Source organism: Paroedura picta, chromosome 5, assembly GCF_049243985.1.
Source record: "Paroedura picta isolate Pp20150507F chromosome 5, Ppicta_v3.0, whole genome shotgun sequence".
NCBI classification, from domain to species: Eukaryota; Metazoa; Chordata; class Lepidosauria; order Squamata; family Gekkonidae; genus Paroedura; species Paroedura picta.
The window spans coordinates 35,325,690-35,347,127 of NC_135373.1; the positions used below are offsets into that span (position 1 = coordinate 35,325,690).

The 21,438-nt window shown below is 45.8% G+C and overlaps 1 protein-coding gene across 2 annotated transcripts; it reads left to right on the forward strand.

Moving 5' to 3' along the window:
- Positions 1-3,800: 3,800 nt before the first annotated feature.
- On the forward strand, positions 3,801-21,114 carry SRSF4 (serine and arginine rich splicing factor 4). 2 transcript variants are annotated; one of them, XM_077337177.1, is made up of 6 exons: positions 3,801-4,051; positions 13,501-13,643; positions 14,570-14,682; positions 16,563-16,777; positions 17,354-17,443; positions 19,656-21,114. In XM_077337177.1, exons 1-6 carry the CDS (start codon positions 3,945-3,947, stop codon positions 20,446-20,448), a joined length of 1,461 nt encoding a protein of 486 aa, XP_077193292.1. In that variant the 5' UTR covers positions 3,801-3,944; the 3' UTR covers positions 20,449-21,114. The 2 variants fall into 2 exon arrangements, with proteins under 2 accessions (XP_077193292.1, XP_077193293.1); XM_077337178.1 differs by lacking the exons at positions 3,801-4,051; positions 13,501-13,643 and adding an exon at positions 13,660-14,179.
- Positions 21,115-21,438: the final 324 nt, after the last annotated feature.

The window sequence follows — 21,438 nt, forward strand, 5'->3', positions numbered from 1 at the left end:
ATACATATTTTAGATGGATGGATGGATGGATGGATGGAGAGAGAGAGAGAGAGAGAGAGAGAGAGAGAGAGAGAGACGTTCTCCACTGTAGCTAGCAAGTGTAACAGAACAGAACTGTTGCCCGTGTCATCTGGTCTCTTTGGTGTTCTTTGCCTCTATCTTTTCTGCAGGTCGTTTCTTTTCTGGGAGGGAAAAATGAAAACTGAGGAAAATATCATTAGTTAGAAAAATAGGTCCCTGGCTTGGTAGCTAATGAAACTTTCCAGCCTGAAGCCTTATGAGAAAAGATGGGATCTTTTTAGCATAGGAAGTAAAGTATTATTGAAAGAGACCTGTCATTTTTCATATGCACCCAAGATTTGGGAATTGAGGGGGGGGGGAACCGCATATCAAATTTTTAAGCTAGTCAACAGCAACAGCAACAACAAAGCACAGCCGAATCTGCTTTGTAGCTCAGGGTCTAACCCTGTCAAATGCGTTACTTCAGGAGAAATGGCTTGTTGCGCAAAAGTCTGAAATTGAGAGACGGAGCTAAAATCTAGCCTGCAGCTTTGAAGTCAGTTGACTGTGCACAGTCCTCCAAGAATCCCGCATGCAAAACTTCAAGAGAACTGGCTGTTGATTCACCAGCATGGCTTCGTCACAGAGAAGGCCTATGGCTGCAGAAGGCCTGCAGTCTGTGGCTCAGAGGTAACACGTGTGCTGTGTAGGGGCCATGGCAGAATGGTAGAGAATATTTGGCCCATTCTGTAGAAGAGTGGGAGCCTCCCTGACTTCCTCAGGCCACAGAGGATTATATTTTTTTTGTTTATTATTCGATTTATATCCCACCCCTCACTCGTGTCTTGGGGTGGCTAACCGCATTGTTAAAATTTCAATAAGCAGAGTAAGTATAAACAATAAAACAATTACAGTTAAATGGTGACATCCAACAGCTGATAAATTTATTTATTGCATTTATATACCGCCCTCCCCAAAGGCCACAACACTAGTCCCGAGTATAGGTGCTTCCAGGTGACCCGGGACCTTGCTTCATGCGTTTATTAGAACTTAAAGTGGGAGTTAGTTCACCAGAGGCCTCATATCTTATCTGATAGATGTAATTAGTGTTTCTGAATCAGAAAAAGTAGGTGCGGGTCTGTATCTAGTTGGTGCAACTTAGTCCATATACCGTCTCTGGGGACTGAATCAAAGGCTCTTTTAAGGTCCAGAAACGCTGTATATAACTTTCCGTTGTTGCCTGCAAGGTGATAAAGAGCAATACAGTGATCTAGTGCAGATTTGCCTTTTGTGAATCCTGCCTGCTCAGGTCCTGATACTGTAGCTTCTGGGCTAAGTGACCCTCATATAATTTGCCAGCTATTGATAGAAGACTTTATAGGTCTATAATTAGTTGTTAGTGGGACCTCCTTTTTTTGTTAAATTGGGACCACCACTGCCATAGTCCAAGAAGTAGGAATTTGTCCATAACGGTCCATTTAATTGGTTATATGCTAAGGTTCTGATGATTTCTTGTATAAACAAATGTAACTAACTATTGTGAAGTCCAATTTGAGTCCAGTAGCCCCTTAAAGACCAATAAGATTTTCAGCATAAAAGCCTTTCATCAGACAAAGGTGTCTGACTCTCAAAGGCTCATACCCTGAAAATCTTGTTGGCCTCTAAAGACTCGAATCTTCTCCTGCAGACCAACATCTCTATTCACATGAAACTAGTGTTCTCATATACGGGGAGTGAATACTGTCCGAGGAACACAGGCTACACCTTTTAAGAATGATAAATAAACCTACAAGAGTAGAATATAGGGCCCTAGTCCTACTTGGACCCAGTGTTTCTACCTCAGTGGTACTGTCTCCTTAGCTTACAGGGAGTCACATTCACAATTACCATCAATCAACAGAGCCACATTCATTTCCATCCTTGACATGGGACCTGCACCTAAGGCATACTTCTTCTGGTAGCAGCTGTTTCACAATGAGATCCACCTGCCAACCACAAGTCCCATCAGATGAGCCTCTTGTCTACTTTCTTGGAACACTGGAAAGCTGCCAAATGAGGGAACAGTGCTGAAAAAAGCCCCATGCAGATTCCAAACCCCTGGGAGCCACTACTTTTGGAACTTGCCAGGTATGCAGAGGAATACATCTTTGTAAATTAACCCAAAAAGGCTTTACAAATGGCCTAAAGGTAAAGGTATCCCCTGTGCAAGCACTGGGTCATGTCACGCCCTCTAGCGTTTTCATGGCAGACACAATACAGGGTGGTTTGCCAGTGCCTTCCCCAGTCATTACTGTTTACCACCCCAGCAAGCTAGGTACTCATTTTACCGACCTCGGAAGGATGGAAGGCTGAGTCAACCTTGAGCCGGCTCCTGGGATTGAACTCCCAGCCTTATGGGCAGAGCTTTCAGACTGCATGTCTGCTGCATTACCTCTCTGCGCCACAAGAGGCTCTTTACAAATGGCCTGCAGAGGATTAAATATGGTACAAAGGGATGAACAATTGAGTGCAACTGTGCTTCAGTTAAAGGGGGGGGGGGAGAAGAAATCTTTCCCTTCAAACTCGAGGAGTTTAGAGAATCCCAGAAGGCGAGATTAAGTGGTGGGATGGGATTTTCAGATGGTAATTCTTTACAATTCCCCAGTTGATCATTTTCTTTTCTTTTTTTTTCTACTGAAAAAAAATGCTTTGGTGCTTTTTTTTTTTTTTTTGCTTTTTGCTTTCTTTTTCTTTTCTTTTTTGCTCAATGATGTACATTTAAGAATGTAATACTGGAGAGGCGGTGTAAACATCTCCTAAATAAAGACAGATGATGATGAAGAGATGGTTTTTATACCCCAATTTTCATTTTATATCCCAAAGGAGTCTCAAAGTGGCTTACAATCACTTCCTTTCCCCACAACAGACACCCTCTGAGGTTGGTAAGGCTGAGAGAGCTCTGACAGAACTGCTCTCTGAAAGCAGCTCTAACAGGTCTGTGACTGGCCAAAACCACCCAGGTGGCTGCATGTGGAAGTGTGGGGAATCAAACCCAGCTCACCAGATTAGAAACCACTGTTCTTAACCACTATACCAAGATATGGTGGCTTTAAACAATCTCTCTCTCTCGCTATTATATCTCACTGTTTGCAATAAGTAAATGGAGGAGCAAGCAAGAATTATGCCCAGAGTTAAGGTGGACATAAAATGCAGACACAATGATGCTGGTATATTTATTTATTATATTTATATATATCCCCCGCTCCCTTGCAGGTCAGGGCGGTTTACATAGAGCACAGGAGAACATAAAGCTAAATGCATTACAATCCAGAATAACAACTGAATAGTAGTCTCATAACAATTCATAACTAACGGTTGCAATGCTAACATTAACTTTGACCCCGGTTTAGCTTAGTTCTGTCAGGCCATCCATGTTCGATCTTATTTGGTTCTTTTTGGCCTGACTCTCTTTTGGGGTCTACTGAACTTTAGGCGCACCAGGGGGACGCCAGTGTCACCCTCTTTGCAGCTTTTAAAATGAGCTCTCTCCCCTCAGTGCAAAGAGGAAGCTGCACCTATTGAATTTCTGCCTGCCATCCTTGGCAAGAACAAGCAAGTGACAGTCACGTTGAAGGAGGGGAGAAGAAAGTTCGCTGGCTTCCCTTGCTTCCTTCGTCGCCCGTGCCAACACACCACCCTTTCCTCCCCGCGCTCCCCTCCGACCGGCCTCGGCCCGCTGTCCCTTTAAGCGCCGGCGGCGCCCGCCGAGGAACGCCCCCTTTGACGCCACGAAACGCGCTCGCGTCGGCGCCCCCGCCCCGCCGTCTGGCGCGCCTGCGCAGGGTGTCCGAAAGGGGGAGGGGGAAAAAAGAAGGCCGCTGCCGGCCGCCCCTCCCCTTCTGAGTGACTGAGTCGCGTCCGCCACCGTTCGCGGTGCGGGCCTTGCAGGGTGGGCGACCGTGGAGATGCCGCGGGTTTACATCGGGCGCCTCAGCTACCAGGCCCGAGAGCGGGATGTGGAGCGGTTCTTTAAGGGCTACGGGAAAATCCTCGAAGTGGACCTCAAGAATGGGTGAGGCGGCCCGGCTTCCTCGCGAGAGGCCTAGCCCGGGATCCATCCATCCATTCCCCCCCCCCTTTCTCGCCTCCTGTCAGAGCGGCCTGGGCGCGCACGACGCATGCGCACCCTTCCTCCGTCCTTTCCCGCGCGCGCCTTTCCCCTTTCCTCCTAACACGCCCCCCCCCCGACGCACACCCCCCACCCACCCCTAGGGGGACCTCCAAAGTGACAGGAGAGTCTCCCCTCTGCCCTTGTGGATGGGTTGGGGTTGGGGGCGTCGTCTCGGGCCTGCGAGCCCGCCTGCTTCCATAGTGCCTCCCTATGTGCTTGGCTAGTGCATGCCGGCTTTCGGTCCCACCTACCCCCGAGGCGGCTTACTTAAAAATGATACCCTGTGCCAGGGGCGGCCAAACTGTGCCTCTCCAGGTGTCTACGGACTACAACTCCCATGAGCCCCTGACAGCACGTGCCAGGGCTCATGGGAATTGTAGTCCATGGACACCTGGAGAGCCACAGTTTGGCCCGCCCCTGCATGGGGTCCATATGGGCAATGCGTTTATTTTCAGTAGCATCGTGGCCAATAGAAACAACAGTGTGGGCTCTAATCCGTTTTGGTCATATTCCTTGTCCCTTTTGATGATCACACTGATTTCCTCTTAAATAAAGAGTGTTTCGTTTGTCTGGTTGATGCACAGGCACTGGGGTTACTGAGGAGCACTAAATGATTGTGGGTTTGTTTGTTTGCTTTTTTCGTGTCACGTACACATCAAGCAGCTTTAGCCTGAGTCAGATCTGTTCTGAAGTCAGTTTGGGCTACCCTGTCTGGCATCTGCTGTACAGGGTCTCGGGTAGCGCTCTGCCATTGAGCCATGGGCCTCTTCTGTTAAACTCTTGTTATCTCACCTGTTTTTAAGACACTCGGGGTTGTGTACAACAAGTTGGCTTCCTAAAGGCCATATGCTGTAAGAAGAGTTGGGCTAAAAGAAAGTGACTGAGTTTCATTGCTGAGTGGGAATTTAAACCCATGTCTTCTTGTTCCCAATCTAATTTACTAAATGTGTTTGCTCTCTTGGGACAGGGACTTAGATCTGACGATGCCTTTAACATGCCAAACCCTGTGACAGCAGCAGCATTTGGGTTTGAAATTTGAGGTTGTTATTTAAATCCAGTCGAGAATTCTTCCTCGCCCCACCCTGGCAACATTTTATATTCTATTTTTATGGCAGGGAGACGTGTTGGAAGCTGACTTTTGATTAACACACAGGAAGGAATTACAATACAGTATCAGTGAGCTAGAGTTTCTAAGAGTGCAAATTTAAAGATAATCCAGTTCAGTGGCTGCTTCCCAAAATATGATGATATACCAGCAATCAGGTTTTCTGATTATGTTCCTTGTTGGAGCAGCTGACACGTTTTTGAAAAAAAAACTGGAGTAATTCTGCATTTGTGAGCAACTGCGTTCTGAAAAGTTCTAACCGTTGAAAGTTTTCTTGGAAAATACGTGGGACCTGAAGTTGCCAGCTCCTGCCTCGGAAATTGTTGGAGATTTGGAGTCAGTGCCTGGAGTGGATGGAGTTTGGGTAGGGAGCTCAGTGGAGATGTGATACCATGGATTACACCCTCAAAAACTGCCATTTCATCCAGGGAACTAATCTCTGTAGCCTGGAGGTCAGCTGCAGTTCCTGGAGAGCTCCAGGTCATAACTTGAAGGTAGTAATAGGAGAACTGCTGCATGGGTGTCACCTTAAGTTCTCCCTCGGTGGGGCAAGTCCTTCAGACTGGTAAGGTCATGCCTCTTCTTGCTCCAGGCAGGGCTATGCAAATCTTTGTATGCCTTTCCAGGACAGGGAGGGGCAGTACTTCCAGTTTGCTGCCCTTTAGAGCTCAGCTCCCCTAACCTATTAGATTAACCCTAGTATTGAAGAAGAAGCTTCCAAAAAGCTTCAGGGCTCAAGTTCCTCAAAGAAGAAGGGGGGAAAATAGAAGTCCTGCGGCTTCAGGAAGACACTATGACTAGGGCAAATGAAAAACAGCCTAACAGCAGGGAGACCACCAGGTTTCGAGGCTTCAGTCCATTTGCTGGCTTCCCAGACTCCAACAGTGGGCTGCCCCCACCAGCCTGGACTGAATGGAGGAGGAGAAAGGCTGCCATAAAAGATCAGCATCACTGGAAAACAAAAGTGCGGAAGCTCGACCCCACTGTACAGTGGAAACTCTGGCCACAGCCGCTGAAGCAGAGAGCAGCAGCTTTCGGGAGGCAAGTGGTCTGGGGCCCCAGGGACTCACCAGCACCCTGATATTGGGCCAGGACTCCAGGATAGGGTTTCATCCAAGAACTTTGTGTTTTGTGTAGCCCCGGGCAGCTGCAGCTGACCTGCCAGTACCTCTATGAATAGCAAACATAGCAGCAGCTCTAAACTTTCCTGCGTTTCGGGGCTCAGGCCTGGAGACTGACCTGTCTTACCAAAACTAGTGTATTCTCAAGCCCTGCCCTAAGAAGCGGAGATAAGGGCTTCCTCAGAAGCTTCTCAGTCAGGTGAACTGGAGGAGAGAGCTGCAGCCTGCCGAAAGAAAAGGAGAGCTAGGTATAAAGTCAGATGGAGTTCCTCTTCATCCCTCTCTCCACATCCTCTTCCTCCTCTTCTTTTTCAGAGAGGAATCAGCAGAGGTCAGCTCATTCCAGATCTATTCCCAACACTGCGCCAGAACTTAGAAGGGCAGAGCTTCCTCACTGGCTAGAGCAGGGGTAGTCAACCTGTGGTCCTCCAGATGTCCATGGACTACAGTTCCCATGAGCCCCTGCCAGCAAATGGACATCTGGAGGACCATAGGTTGACTCCCCCTGTGCTAGAGGACACTCAGCCAAGTGCACAAGGAAACATCATTTAGGATTGGAGGAGGAGGACACACAGTCTGAGAATGCAAGCAAGTAGCTTGGGGAGGGGTCAGACAACGAGGATAATTCCGCCAGATTATTTCAACCAGAGCACATTCAGCAACTGCTTAAGAAGTTGCCATCTAGCCTCAAGCACTGATAATGTAGAGAAGTCATCATGTTCAGCTGGTTTTAAACAGTGTTTATTATGATATTTTATTATTGTAAACTGTCTCAAGCTCACTTGTGGGAAAAGGGCAGTATTAAAATCAAACAAATACATTGAATAAATAAATAACATTGAACCTGGATGCCAGAGGCTTCAAGAAACCTCCCTAGCAGCTGACTGGGTGTCCCTTCCCAGAAGCCTTTGAGGAAGTGATGTGCACAGGGTGCGCCATTCCAGGCGGCAGAGTACCCCTTAATTCAATTGCCAACATTTTTTATACCCTTCCAGAGGAAACAATGGAAGATTTATACACACCTGTGGTTGCATTGCACTCGGGGCAGTCCTGTCAAAAGGCAGAGAGAATGTGATCAAAGAGTCTTTTTACAGAAGGAATGAGATGATGCTAGAAAAGTCCCACAAGCCCTCTTCCTTATCCGTTAGAGCAGGGGTAGTCAAACTGCGGCCCTCCAGATGACCATGGACTACAATTCCCAGAAGCCCCTGCCAGCAATTGCTGGCAGGGGCTTCTGGGAATTGTAGTCCATGGACATCTGGAGGGCCGCAGTTTGACTACCCCTGCGTTAGAGCTTCAGCGCTGTTATCTGATTTCAATAGAGCCATCGCAGTATGGAGCCTCCTGCAGGATTCGGAACTGGACCCATTGGTGATGAAAAGAGCATTGCTGAAGATCAAAACAGCAGCACAATTTGCATCAAATGCTTTGTTGAACTCAATTAAATTATCTGCCAGAGCCCAGGCAATGAGTGTTGTGGTCAGACACAATCTTTGGCTGAAAAATCGGAAAGTAGATTCTCTCTAAATCTACCCTGTCATTATAAGTTTCTATGTTTCCCGCTATTTTGGGGAAAAGGTACTGGACAAAGTCTTAGTTGAAACTAAAGAGAAGAAGGTGATGCCATCTTCATCATCAAACAGTGATAAAGAGTACGAAGCCAATTGCGATTGGTCCTGTAGAACCAATCCAGTGAGGGACAAGAGAGATTCCAGAGAAGGCTGATTTTTCACCTACCAAGCACGGTTTCAGTGACAGAATTTCTCAGCCAACACACTGGGAAAGAAGCATGACACCAGAATAGGAGGCCAGTTGTGGAACTTTGCGCAGCTATGGAAGCAGCCTACTATGGACCAGTGGGTATGTACTGTAGTGGAATTTGGATATCAGTTTGTTTTGCCACCTCTGCACCCTTTCGTTCATTCCCCAGACCCGAGTATGAAATTGAAACCCAGGCAAACACAGGAGGCAATTCAGCATCTTCTGACAATAGAAGATAGAGCCAGTTCTCTTTTCCCAGCAGTTCAAGGGAATATATCCGGTTATTTTCATTGTGCCCAAAAAGTCAGGACAGGGGAGGACCATTTTAAACCTGAAGGACTGGTTTTCTGGGTGAGAAAACATGGAATCTTTGCAGCCCATCCTACAGGCCATCCAGGAAGGAGACTATATGGCATCCATGGACTTTGAGGTGTATCTACATGTTCTGATCCACCCCATTTCCAGGCGGTATCTCCAGTTTGTCTTCAGTGGCAATCACTACCAATACAAGGGTCCTCACGAAGGCCATGATCATTTTGATCGTGGCCCTGCACCAGAAGGAGATACATACCTACCTGAATGGAATCTTGATGAGCGCTTCTAGCTGGAGGACAGCAGATCACAATATCGCAACTACAATCCAGTTCTTGCAGAATCATGACAATGATGTTATCCGTTCAGTCATATCCGACCCTTGGCGATTCTATAGGAAAGTTTGTTTTGCCACCTCTGCAGAATCGTGACTTCCTGATAAACTTTCAAAAAGGCCACTTAACTTCGACATGCACCAGGGAGCCAACAAAGACACTGTGAAGATGAAACTTTTTCTTCCACCAGAAAGGCAGAGGAAAATTATGGAGATTGAAGAGGAGGATCTAGCACGTTATGGCCTATGGGGATTGTAGATGTTAGAGATGAATACAATGAATGGGTAGAAAGTCATATAGGAGAGCTGGCATTTCATTAGTTAGAAAGAAATCTTCCTACACATGAACTTGCCGTTTGCTAATATGTGAGCTTTATTTGGTGTGTGTGTGTGTGTTTAATTAGTTCTGAATCTTGGGTTATAATTTAAAATGAACTACAGAAAGGATGTAGTAGACTTTGGTTGCTAAGGTTCATGACCATGGTTAATTTTAATTGGTCGGTCTGAAGATGAGTTCTATTTTTGAACTATCAGTGAAACTAGCTGCTAAGCACAGACAGAAACTAAAACTCGAATGTCATGTGCAGGTCAGAAATACCAGCTCATGCTGTTTTATTCTAATTAGTGCTTTATCCTTTACATTTCTCTGGATATAGGCCCCTGTTGGAACAGTGACTTATGAGCCCTTCTGGCTGCAGATGTGGCTCTGTGAATACTTCCTGTGTGATGAGCAGACATTGAGAAGAAGAATCCCATCTAACTTTCTTCTTGATACGCCAGCTCTGTATATGCTGAGAATTCATTACATGGGGGAATTTTTCAGCAATGTGTGTCTCAAAACACACAAACACACACACCAAGCCTGCAGCCCATGAACTGTTTCATCTTTTTGCTTACTGTTCTTTGGAACTTGGAAGTCCTCTTGAGATAGTGGAACAAAAACTGTCTGAGTTTAGAAACACGCAGAGTTTTTCTGGAGTTGGCAAAATAAAAAGATTCAGCTAAAAGCCTTCACTAACCAGCCTGCATCCTTTCTCCTTCCTCCTTGTAAGCGCCAAACTGACAATAGGAATCAAATGCCTGCAAAAATGAGTTCCTTCAGTATCCTTTCAGGGTCAATAAAATCAGAGTCTAGTGGCAACTTTAAGACCAACAAAGATTTATTCAAGGCGTGTGCTTTCGAGTGCAAGCAGAGTGCTTGCACTCGAAAGCTCACGCCTTGAATAAATCTTTGTTGGTCATAAAGGTGCTACTGGCCTCTGATTTTATTGTGCTACTTCAGACCAACACGGCTACCCATTTGAATCTTTCAGAGTCAGCCGTGCAGTTCTGACAGAACTGTGTTTTGTTTAAAGGCCGTTGTAAACTCCAAAGATTCTGATTTATCGCAGGAATTAAGAGAGGCTCCATACTAAATGGACAGTTTCCACCAGTTGAGGGCCCCTCCCCCACGTCCTCTGTCTCCTACCAGCAGCATTTTATTTTTATTTATCCTAACCTCGCCCGCGGCGCCACGGGCGCCACGGACTAAATAAAGCCGTAAGGGCTTAGGGGGAGGAGTTAGGGTGGGCTCTGTCCGGAATGAGGAAGGGTGCCGATTGGCCCCTTTCTCTGGACAGACCATCGGCGGGGCCTCTCCGATTCCCGCCCTGCCAGCAAGGGAGCTCCTGCCAGCTGCATGCAGCCTAGCACCCTCTGTATTGTGATTACAGCTGGCTTGATTACTAGTTTATTATATTTATATACCGCCCTCCCCGGAGGCTCAGGGGAGACCAGTGGGCTGTAATGGGAGTGGGGAGGCAGGAAAGTTCTCTTCAACCATTGGAAAATTGAATCTGGATCCAACCCCTCTGTCAAAGCGCCCTTAGCCATTTCTCAGCCACCTTCCAAGTATTCCTGGATTTAGTAGGAAAGCACTGTCGTACCTAAAGAAGGGTTGAAAGGATTTTGCTCAGGCTTGCAAATGTTCACTTGCAAACTTCTCTGTGGCAAGCAGGTGACCAGGTGAGCCCCCGTTCTCCCTTCTTGACAATGCTTTGCTTGCTTCTTGGAAGTTGAAGAGCAGAGGGAAGGAGACAAGAATGCTTTCAGAACTTTGCATAGATAAAGAAATTGTACCGAGGCCTGCTACAAATATCCTGGAATAGAGATTAAAAGGCAACGTTGGGCCCTGCTTTGAACTATACATTCTCTTGCAAAAAATGTTTATTACATTACCCCCCCCCCCCAGTTTTGGATGAAACAACTTTTCCCTAGTTTGCCTGCAAAAGGGGACAATGGGGAGGCTAACAGCTGAGAATACCGAACATGCCTTTCATCCTAATTAGTGAATTAATAAATTAAAATAATTTATTATTGCATTCTAATGGCAGTGGGAAAATTTCCAATGCTGCATTTTTCTATGGAAAAAGGTTTTGCCCCACTTATGTAAATATGGTCTGTTTATAGTTATCTGGACATGCAGCCAGCTGGCTGACCTTGACCTTGGACTTGTCACAGTCTTGTTAGAGCAGTTCTCAGCAGTTCTGTCAGAGCTCTGTCAGCCCCATAGGGTGTGTGTTGTGGGGAGATGACGGGAAAGCAATTGTAAGCTGCTTTTGGGAGTCTTGGGTGGTGAAAAGCGGGGTGTCAAAACCAACTTTTTTGTTGTGCTAAATGTGGAATGTGAAGCATGGACAGATCACAGTGATTGTACATGGCGTAAAGGTAAAGGTATCCCCTGTGCAAGCACTGAGTCTTGTCTGACCCTTGGGATGATGCCCTCTAGCGTTTTCATGGCAGACCCAATACAGGGTAGTTTGCCAGTACATGGCATGCTTGCCTTCTTTTGCTAACATTATTTAAATTTGGCTGACATCATTTCCATATTCATATTGGAATGGGAAAATTCATATCATTTTGTGAGTGCCAGAGCATCTGACTGTTGAGTCCATCCCATTAGAAGTAAGGGACGCACTCAGGTCAGTAGCTTTGCAGCGGGATGCTTTGCCTTTCTCTTTTTGTTTGGCTCCAGAGTAAGAACTGGAGATGCTCAGCTGGCTCCTAACTGGAGAGTCGAGCCATGTAGTCTCAGTGTTTTACTGAGAGTGCAGTTCTTGTTCTCTCTGTCTGGCCCTTCCCCCACTCACACATAATAACATTCATGAAAATGCGGTGCAATCAGCTGCAATCACGCATGTGAAAAGGCTGTTTGTTGCTGTGTACACTGAGAAGGGTATATGTGATTTAGGCTGGATGCTGGCGGTGTTATATGTTTATGGAAAATTTTAGGATGTCTTCACAGCATCCTGCTTTAGGCATCAGGATACTAGCATAAGAACATTTTTAAAACATCAAACAATGTTTTTCAAAAATCACTATCAGAGAACTGGACAGTGCATAAGAATGGTGCATTGCAAAAGCAGCATCCAGACTCGTTTTAAAAAGCTCAAAAAAAAAACCCCATCAACAACTTAACACAGAATGTGAAATCGCAAGCATAAACTCTCAGGCTAGTGGTAGGCCATAGAGACAAGGACTATGGTTTTAAGTTAAAACGGATTATGCCTGATTCTCAATATGACCAAATCTGTGAACACTTTAATCCAGAGATTTGGCAGAAGTGGCTGAAAAACCTGAAAAAAGCCCCAGATTTACAAAATAATCTGAAATCCATCCATCCGATAGGGACTTTAAAAAAACCAATATAAAGACAGTGCCTCTGTCTTTGAAAAACTAATACCTGCTCAGTGGCTGTGGTGGGACTTGCTAGGCAACCACAACAGTATTGCCAGCCTTCAGGCCTTGGTTTGCCAGTACAAGGCAGGGCACGACCTTTCTGGGACTGTTTGACCTCTGAGGGAAGACTCAGCAGTGCCAGCAACCACAAAACAACTTGCTACCATGTGACTTGCATGTCTCAGCCAGTCCCTGTTAAAATCAGAGTCCAGTAGCACCTTTAAGACCAACAAAGATTTATTCAAGGCGTGAGCTTTCGAGTGTAAGCACCCTTCGTCATTTATTTGTTATATTTCTGCCACCGGCCCACAAGTGACAGTGTGATTTTTAGTTAGAGCTTCAGACTAGAATCTGGGTGGCCCAAATTCAAAACCCCACTCACTGGGTGATCTTGGGCCAGTCCCTCTCTCTCCCCCCTCCCTCTCTCTCAGCCTAACCTACTTCACAGGTTTCTTATATGAGTATAAAATGGAGAAGGGAAGAATAATCTGCTTTAGGTCTCTGTTAGGGAGAAAAGCATGAGTATAAGTGAATCAAATAAGTAAAAATAAGAGTTTTAAAAAATTGTGTGGGGAAACATTCTGTTTTGTGACACTGCATGAAGCACTGGATAAAGCGCAGAGGCCCTCTCTGCCTGAAAACTGTGCCTCTGACTGATAGAAGGACGCTGATGTGTGGTTTGAAAAAGGAAGGGATCCAGCTACATATAATTCAAATAAGAGGTAATGTAAAATGAGAGGGGGGGGGACGTTTTGATTCCCTTTTTATTCTAGCACCCTAAAAGTTTGTTTCAGAGATGGGGGTGGGGTGGGAAGGGGTTATTAAAAAAAACAACTTTCCTGATAGTCTCTTGATCTCTCTTTCCATGTGTTGCGAGTGTGAGAGGGGAAACCTGGCAAGAACCTCTGGCCCAAACCTTTACCTCTCTCATATTTGAATGTTGGAAGTGTTGGTGACACAGTTAATTCTGGAGTGCTTTTTTGTCTGGCCCCCTGCCCAGGTATGGCTTTGTTGAGTTTGATGATGTGCGAGATGCCGACGACGCCGTTTACGAGCTAAACGGCAAAGATCTATGTGGAGAGCGCGTCATTGTCGAGCATGCTCGAGGTCCTCGCCGTGACAGCAGTTATGGTTCCGGACGCAGTAAGCACTAACCTACCATTGTCTTGGTGATATTTTTTGTTTTCCTTTCTAATTGAAACGTAGCATTTAAAAAATCGATGTAATTTTAATTTTTTTCCAATGTTTTTTTCAACCGTTTCTATCGAAGTAACATGCATTTATGACTTTTGCGATTGAATTGATGTTAAAATAAAATTAAATGAGTTTTAATCTTTTTAATTTTTTTGCTAAATATATGAATATGGATATGTTTGTAAATGTGATTGTTTAACATAGACTTAACAAAGACCTCAATGTTTCAATTAAGAGTCCTTTGAGGCTAAGATGACTGACTGCCTGTTCCATTTGCTGACCCTGGGTTGCCTTTCCATGAGTGGCTCTTTGACCATTGTGGCCCTTGGCTGATCCCAAAAAAGGAAGCCATGTGACGACCGCAACCTTGTCCCATTAGACGTGGGTGGTGAGGACCCCAAGGGTTAGAGACAGATGTGATTAGACTGAAATAGGTGCCTGAAAACCTTTATTCATGGCAAATATTCAGAAAACTTTAAATCAATGTAAGTAACATTAGTAACTGGCTATAGTGATTTGTTTTTGTTTTTTTTGTTAGCTTGTTGTTTTCATCAAAAGTTAATTTGTATTAAACTTAAGTTTAGCTGCATGTTGGATTTTTAATTGTAACTATAAATTATACAGCTGTATGCTAATATTCTAGATGTATGTGTAATGCACCTTTCTCATATCTGGTGCAATAGTGTATATATGCATATATGTTTCAAAGAAAGGAGAATGTAGTTCAGGCTTGTGGGTGGGGAGAATTTAAATGTATTTATTAATGTATTGGGTAAACTAGTTTTTATTTTCTTTGGATGGGGTGGTGTAGATTAAACAACCCGACTCCAGTACCTTAAGCTGAAGTATTGCCATCTGCTTATCGCCTCTTAAAGGTGGATATGGTTATAGAAGAAGTGGGAGAGATAAGTATGGTCCTCCAACCCGTACTGAATACAGATTGATCGTTGAAAATCTGTCAAGCCGTTGCAGTTGGCAGGATTTGAAGGTACGTAGCTGGTGGTTCTTAAGTTCAAAGATGGTAACTGAAGTCAAGTTAATTCATACCAGCATTCTCCATTATTATGGATGGGTGTGGAAGTTGGACGATAAGGAAAGCTGACAGGAAGAGATTCCATTGAAATGTGGAGTTGGAGGAGAGTTTCACAGATACATGGGTTGCCCAAAAGACAAATAAGTGGGTTCTAGAACAAATCAAACCTGAACTTTCTGGAAGCTAAAATGACTAGACTAAGGCTATCATGCTTTGGTTACATTATGAGAAAGGTGTCAATGGAAAAAACAAGAATGCTAGGAAAAGTTGAAGGCATCAGGAAAAGCGGTAGACCACCCAACGTGAGATGGATTGATTCAATCACGGAAAACATGGGCCTCAGCTTGGAAGATCTGAAAATGGCTATTAATGCTAGAATGTTTTGGAGGACATTAATTCATTGGGTCACCATGTCAGAAGCAACTTGATGGCACTTAACACACACACACAACTGGTGGGCCTCTGCTGATGGACAGTGAGTTTTAGCCGCTTAAACGGCAAGTCTGTTCTGGACTCTAAACTTCTGCTTGTGGCTCCACAGAGTAAGCAGCTCTTCCATGTTGCTCGTTGAATCCCTGTTCAGAATGGCTGTGCTATTGTTTTATAGCTTAGTGTACATATGTTGTACCCGAAAGCTTGTACCCCCCAAATCTTGTTGGTCTATAAGATGCTACTGGACTCAAATTTGCTATACTGTTATGTGTGTGTAAAGTGACATCAAGTTGCAGCCAAACTATGGCTACCCCATAGGGTTTTCAAGGCAAGAAACTAACAGAGATGGTTTACCATTGCCTTCAAATACTAAACAGGGCCAATTCTGTTTATCTTCCAGGATCTGATGAGATCAGGCTAGCCTGGGCCATCCAAGTCAGCAGTGTACAGTTTTACGCACCCATTTCTGCTGTGAGCAGGAATGGAGAAATAGCATGCACATTTTCTAAACTGATCAATAAATGTATTCCCTAAGGAGAGTCAGTGCAATATAATGTTTAACATCTCAGGTTAGCATCTGTGAAACCCATAGAAGTGCAATGTTTACTTAGTAACTGTAGCCCACTTCCTCCCCCCCCCCTTTCTGTTTGGCATAGCAGTTAGGAGTGCGGACTTCTCATCTGGTGAGCTGGGTTTGATTTCATACTCCCCCACATGCAAACAGCTGGGTGACCGTGGGCTGGCCACAGCACTGATAAAGCTGTTCTGACCAAGCAGTAATATCAGGGCTCTCTCAGCCTCACCTCCCTCACAGGGTGTCTGTTGTGGGGAGAGGAAAGGGAAGGCGGATGTAAGCTGCTTTGAGACTCCTTTGGGTAGAGAAAAGCAGCATATAAGAACCAATTCTTCTTCAGTAATATCAGGGCTCTCTCAGCCTCACCTATCTCACAGGGTGTCTGTTGTGGGGAGAGGAAAGGGAAGGCGATTGTAAGTCGCTTTGAGACTCCTTCTGGTAGAAAAAAGCAGCATGTAAGAACCAATTCTTCTTAAACCTTCCTCACAGGTGTTGTTAGAATCAAAAACTAAGGAAGAATATATGTCTCACCCTCAGTGCTTTGAAGGAAGGGCGAGGTGAAACTGTGCTGGACAAACAGAGTGGGACTTGCAATCTGTGGTCTTATCGTGAGTGGTAACCGAAATGCAGGATGGAAATACGTTTTGTAAATAGGTCCTGGGGTGAAGATCAAGATCACCCAAATGAGTTAGCCTTTCTCTCCTGCCCACATCATAAAAGCCAAGCCCACTATTCACATGCATCATCAAATGGGACAGGGTGGGGGGAACAGGCATCCTCTGGATTAATATGTATAAGCTTTTGTTCACTCTTTTCTTTCCGCTCCTAGGATTACATGCGTCAGGCAGGTGAAGTGACATATGCTGACGCGCACAAAGGGAGAAAGAATGAAGGGGTAATTGAGTTCAAATCCTATTCGGACATGAAAAGAGCATTGGAAAAGCTGGATGGGACTGAAGTAAATGGTAGAAAGATAAGGCTGGTTGAAGACAGGCCTGGATCTAGACGACGACGCTCTTACTCCCGAAGTCGAACTCATTCAAGGTAGGTCCGTCCCTGTTCATGAAATCAGTATGGCCCAGTTCTGCAGGGCTGCCATAGGGATGCAACCACAATGATGTTGGTGATGAGGAATCAGGTATATTTAAGGCGTGTGCTTCTAGTCTGGTTACAATCCAATCTATGTGGAGTTAATTCATTGATATCAAGACTGGAAGAACTCTTAAAGATTGCATTGCTAGATTTGCCTGTTGCCCACACATATATTTACAAAATGCTAGGCTAATCTTTCCATACCAACCTTCTCTCTACAAATTGCGAATAATCTGCTTCAGCAGGATTTAGGACACAGTTACTTAGACAGCGAGTGGCAACTACATACTGTTTATTTATTTATTTATTTAGATTTATATACCGCTCTCCCCGAAGGCTCAGTATTTTCAATAGAGAGTCCGTGTGATGTAGTGGTTATGAGCAGCAGGTTCTAATCTGGGGAACTGGTGACCTTAGCCCACTCCTCCACATGCTGCCAGTTGGGTGGACTTGGGCTAGTCACAGTTCTTGTAGAGATTATTATGCAAACTGGAGGGATTTCAGTGCTGTCATTCTCTTTCCTTTCAGGTCTCGTTCTCGAAGCAGACACTCACGCAAAAGCCGAAGTCATAGTGGCAGTAGCAAAAGCAGCCATTCAAAAAGCAGGTCACGATCCAGGTACGGTGATGGGGTTTGCAGGGGAATTTTCTGTCTCCTGAGTGGCAGAGTTGATGAGTTTGCTGTTGATGCAGTCATCCATTTGGGCGACGGACGTATTTTCGTTTGCCCATGGAGATTTACGGCATCCGAGAGATTCCTGAACACTCTGTGGGACCTGATGCCCTCCAGCGTCTCCTTAGGGGCCTTGGTGGAGGACTGGGAGTCTCACTTGACGGCTGCCATTGACAATATTGTTCTTAGGCGCCCTCTCCCCCCTCACCGCAGACAGGTTCCTTGGTATTCCCAGGAGCTTTGAGAGAGAAAGAGGGAGGTGAGATGGCTAGACCGAGTGTGGCGGAAGACTCATGACAAGACAACGAGGACATCTTATCACACACTTATAAGGGCGTATGAGATCGTGGTGGAGTGCGATTACTTTGCTGTGGAAATCGCATCCGCTAGCTCTCGCCCGGCACAATTATATAGGGTAGTTCGATCTCTTACTGCCCTCGAGGAAGGTCACCAAAATTGTAGTGAATTGGATCTACGCTGTGAGGCATTAGCAAGCTTTTTTGTGGATAAAGTCTTGTCGCTCCACTGTGACCTTACTGCCACAATTGATACAGAATGTGAATTGGGAGCTCCATGGTCGACATGGGGGATTACGTTTGATGGCTTCAGATGGCTCTCTTTAACTGAAGTGGACAAATTGCTAGGGTCAGTGAGGGCGACCACTTGACCCCTGGATCCCTGTCTGTCATGGTTGGATCAGGCAGAGTCATCTGAAACTCAGCCCCTCCAAGACAGAGGTCCTGTGGCTGGGTAGAAGGGGACAGGATCAGGAAACGCGTCTCCCCTGCATGGATGGGGTGCAACATAACATCTGCACCAATGGCCAGGAATTTGGGAGTGTTCTTTGATGCCTCTTTATCTGTGGAGGCTCAGAAGGTTGCCCAGACAGCATTTTTCCATCTGCGCCAAGCACAGCTACTGGTGCCCTATCTGCAGAACACTTGGCCACAGTGATCCAGGCAACGGTCACTTCCATATTAGACTTCTGTAACTCACTCTACACGGGCCTGTCCTTGTCCTTGACCTGGAAATTACAACTGGAACAGAATGCGCAGGCACGGGTCCTCACTAGGTCACCTAAGAAGGCCCATGTCTAGCCGTTGGTGAGGCAGCTACATTGGTTACCAGTTTGCTTCTGGATCAAGTTCAAGGTTTTGGTTTTGACCTTCAAGGCTATATGTGGCCTAGGTACTACCTATTGATGGGATGGCTTATCTCCTTATGCTCCCTGCAGAGCCATTCGTTCTGCAGGTATGAATTTGCTGGTGGTCCCAAGACCTAAGGAAGCATGCCTGGCCTCGGCCAGGGCTTTTTCAGTCCTGGCCTTTAACTGGTGGAATGAGCTCCCGGAAGAGCTGAGAGCCCTGATGGAACTCTCTGGTTTCCGCAGGGCCTGCAGGATGGAGCTCTTCCGCCAGGAATTTGGTTGAGGCTAGGCTGGGGACCAAGCAGTAAGATCGGGTTGTCGTCCCCCCCTTTTCTTGAGCAATCAGTACTCCCCTGGGCCAACATCACCTGACATCATTAATAGAATATCGTGACTGTAAACGGAGAGCTGAGCTGTGGGGTAGCTGAGGAGGGATTGTTTGTAGCCGCTATTGTAGATTTGTTGCGGGTTTTATGGGATACTGGATTATTTTATTATGTATTTTGGTGCTTTTATGGTTAACCGTCACAAACCAGCTGAGCTGAAATTGGCAGTATACAAGTCTAATAAATAAATAAATTAAATAAGACAAATTAAGAACTTTTTTATCATAAGGAATGCAGGGTTTGGAAGGAAGGGTTGTATTGGCTTTCGGTTAGTGTCTTTCCCCCAGTCTTAAAAGTTTCCTGGTCATTCATGTTAGCTTTAAAATATAGTTAAGCAAGTTCTGTTGCTTTAGCATTTCTGTCTCCACCAGTTAGTTTAGCAGTTCATATATCTTGAGTGCTTGCTGCTCTGCTTATGGCGCATTGATAAGTGTCTGAGTGCTGCAAAAGCTAGATCGGTTTTGGTTAAGTATATTCTGCAGTCAGTCCTATGCAAGGAGTTTTGGAAGTATTGATACAAAAGGCAAGGAGACGGGTGCTGTAAGTGGCTTTTCCCAGTGGGAAACAAGCATTATAAATAGTATTGCCAGTCATTGCAAGGAAGACTGTTTTTGTGTGTTCTTAGGTCTGGATCCCAGTCCAGAAGCAAGAGCCGCAGCCGAAGCAAAAGCCGTAGTGGAGGCCAGAAGGAAAAAAGCCGGAGCCCGAGCAAAGAGGACAAGAGCAGGAGCCGCAGTGGGAGTGCAGAGAAGGCCCGCGGCAAAAGCAAGGACAAGCCCGAGGATGTGGTTCAAAACGATGATGACGAGCGGGCAAAGAGCAGGAGTCCCAGCAAGGAAAAGAGTAAGAGTAAAAGCAGGAGTAGGAGCGGTAGTAAAGAGAGAGCAGAAGAAGAGGAGAGGGGGAGCGAAAGGAGGAGTAGGAGCAAGGAGAGAGAGAAGAGCAGCAGCAAGGCCAGGAGCAGGAGCAAAGAGGGGAGCAGGAGTCGCAGCCGGAGCAAGAGTAAGGACAAGAGGAAAGGCAGGAAGCGGAGCAGGGAGGGGAGCAGGAGCAGGAGCCGCAGCAGGAGCGAGCGGAGCAAGAGGCGGAGCAAGCGAGACAGCAAGTCTAGCAGCAAGAAGAAAAAGCAAGAAGACCAAGAGCGGTCCAGGTCTAGGTCTAGGTCCCGTTCTCGCTCCAAGGACAAGGAGAACTCAAAAGTGGAATCTGACAAAAAGGAAGCCAAAACTGAGGGTGAGGAAATGGACACCCGTCGCAAATCCCGGTCGAGGTCAAATTCAGAGTCTAAAAACATCCAATCGAAATCCCGCTCCCGGTCTAAATCAATCTCAAAAACAAGGTCCCAGTCCAAATCTAGATCAAGGTCTGCCTCTAGATCACGTTCCCGATCGAGGTCCAGATCTCGTTCCAGATCTTAATCTGCTGCAGCCCCCACACTTAGAGCTCTATCGGAGAGAGAGGGAGAGAGAGAGGGAGAGAGAGAGAAGTCCTTTTTTGTACATGTTTGGTAGTTGTAGCACACGTGATTGGAGTAGAACACATGGCACTGCTGTACATTTCTAATCCCCCTTCCCCAGTAGCGTGTCTTTAACTGTTTGGCCCAGTGCTCCCACTCTGTACCGTTTCTGGTCGAAGAGTTTGTGAGCCTTGTGCTGGCACTGGAAGCCACCCTGGGGGTTTTCAAACTGGCCCTACAGAGCGAACATCACAGTCCTGGTGGGCTTCTCAGATTGGAATGATGACTCCTAGGTAGGTATGGTAACATTCAACAATTCACCCTTAAAATTTGATGCCCCTTGATGTATATGACATTTAGTGAAAAAGTCTTTAATTTCATATTCCATTTTCTCCCCCTTTCATATATTTTGAACTTGCAGAGTTGTGAATAGCAAAAAGTCAGAAAAAAATAGATAACAGTAAAACCATAGGAAAGGAAGTGAGAGAGAGGGGGGAGAGGTAGAGTTCCACGTTCTGGTATTGTGACAATATCCTTGTTTTATATTTTTTTATTTTTCCCCGTCTTGCAAAAGTACAGTGATCCCTGTTTCCATTAAATTTGAATAAAGACTATTTTTGCTTGACAACGCATTGTGTTGGTTTGAAAAGTAAGCCGTTTATTTGCTACGAGTCCCCTTAAATGTGCTGAACTGTAACATCTTCTCTGGATTAACTGCTGCCTTTTTCCATAATAATACTAGGTTTGTGTTTGTGACGACACACCAACTAAAACCTGCCCCAATTGGCCTCCATTGCGGGACATGCTCCCAATAGGGAGAGGGCACTTTTACCCACTGAGGGCCAATCGCAGGTTTTACCCACTCCTGTCCTCCCCGTTTCCGAACAGTCAGGGAGGGAGAACAGCTGGCCCTACTTCGTGGCAGGACGGTAAGCCAGGGAGCGGAGGGAGG

Excerpts from the sequence above, each read along its gene's own strand:
- SRSF4 (XM_077337177.1), top strand. The coding sequence starts at position 3,945 with ATGCCGCGGGTTTACATCGGGCGCCTCAGCTACCAGGCCCGAGAGCGG. Across the intron at positions 4,052-13,500 it reads GAAGTGGACCTCAAGAATGG|GTATGGCTTTGTTGAGTTTG; the intron begins GTGAGGCGGCCC and ends CCCCCTGCCCAG. Across the intron at positions 13,644-14,569 it reads CAGTTATGGTTCCGGACGCA|GTGGATATGGTTATAGAAGA; the intron begins GTAAGCACTAAC and ends CGCCTCTTAAAG.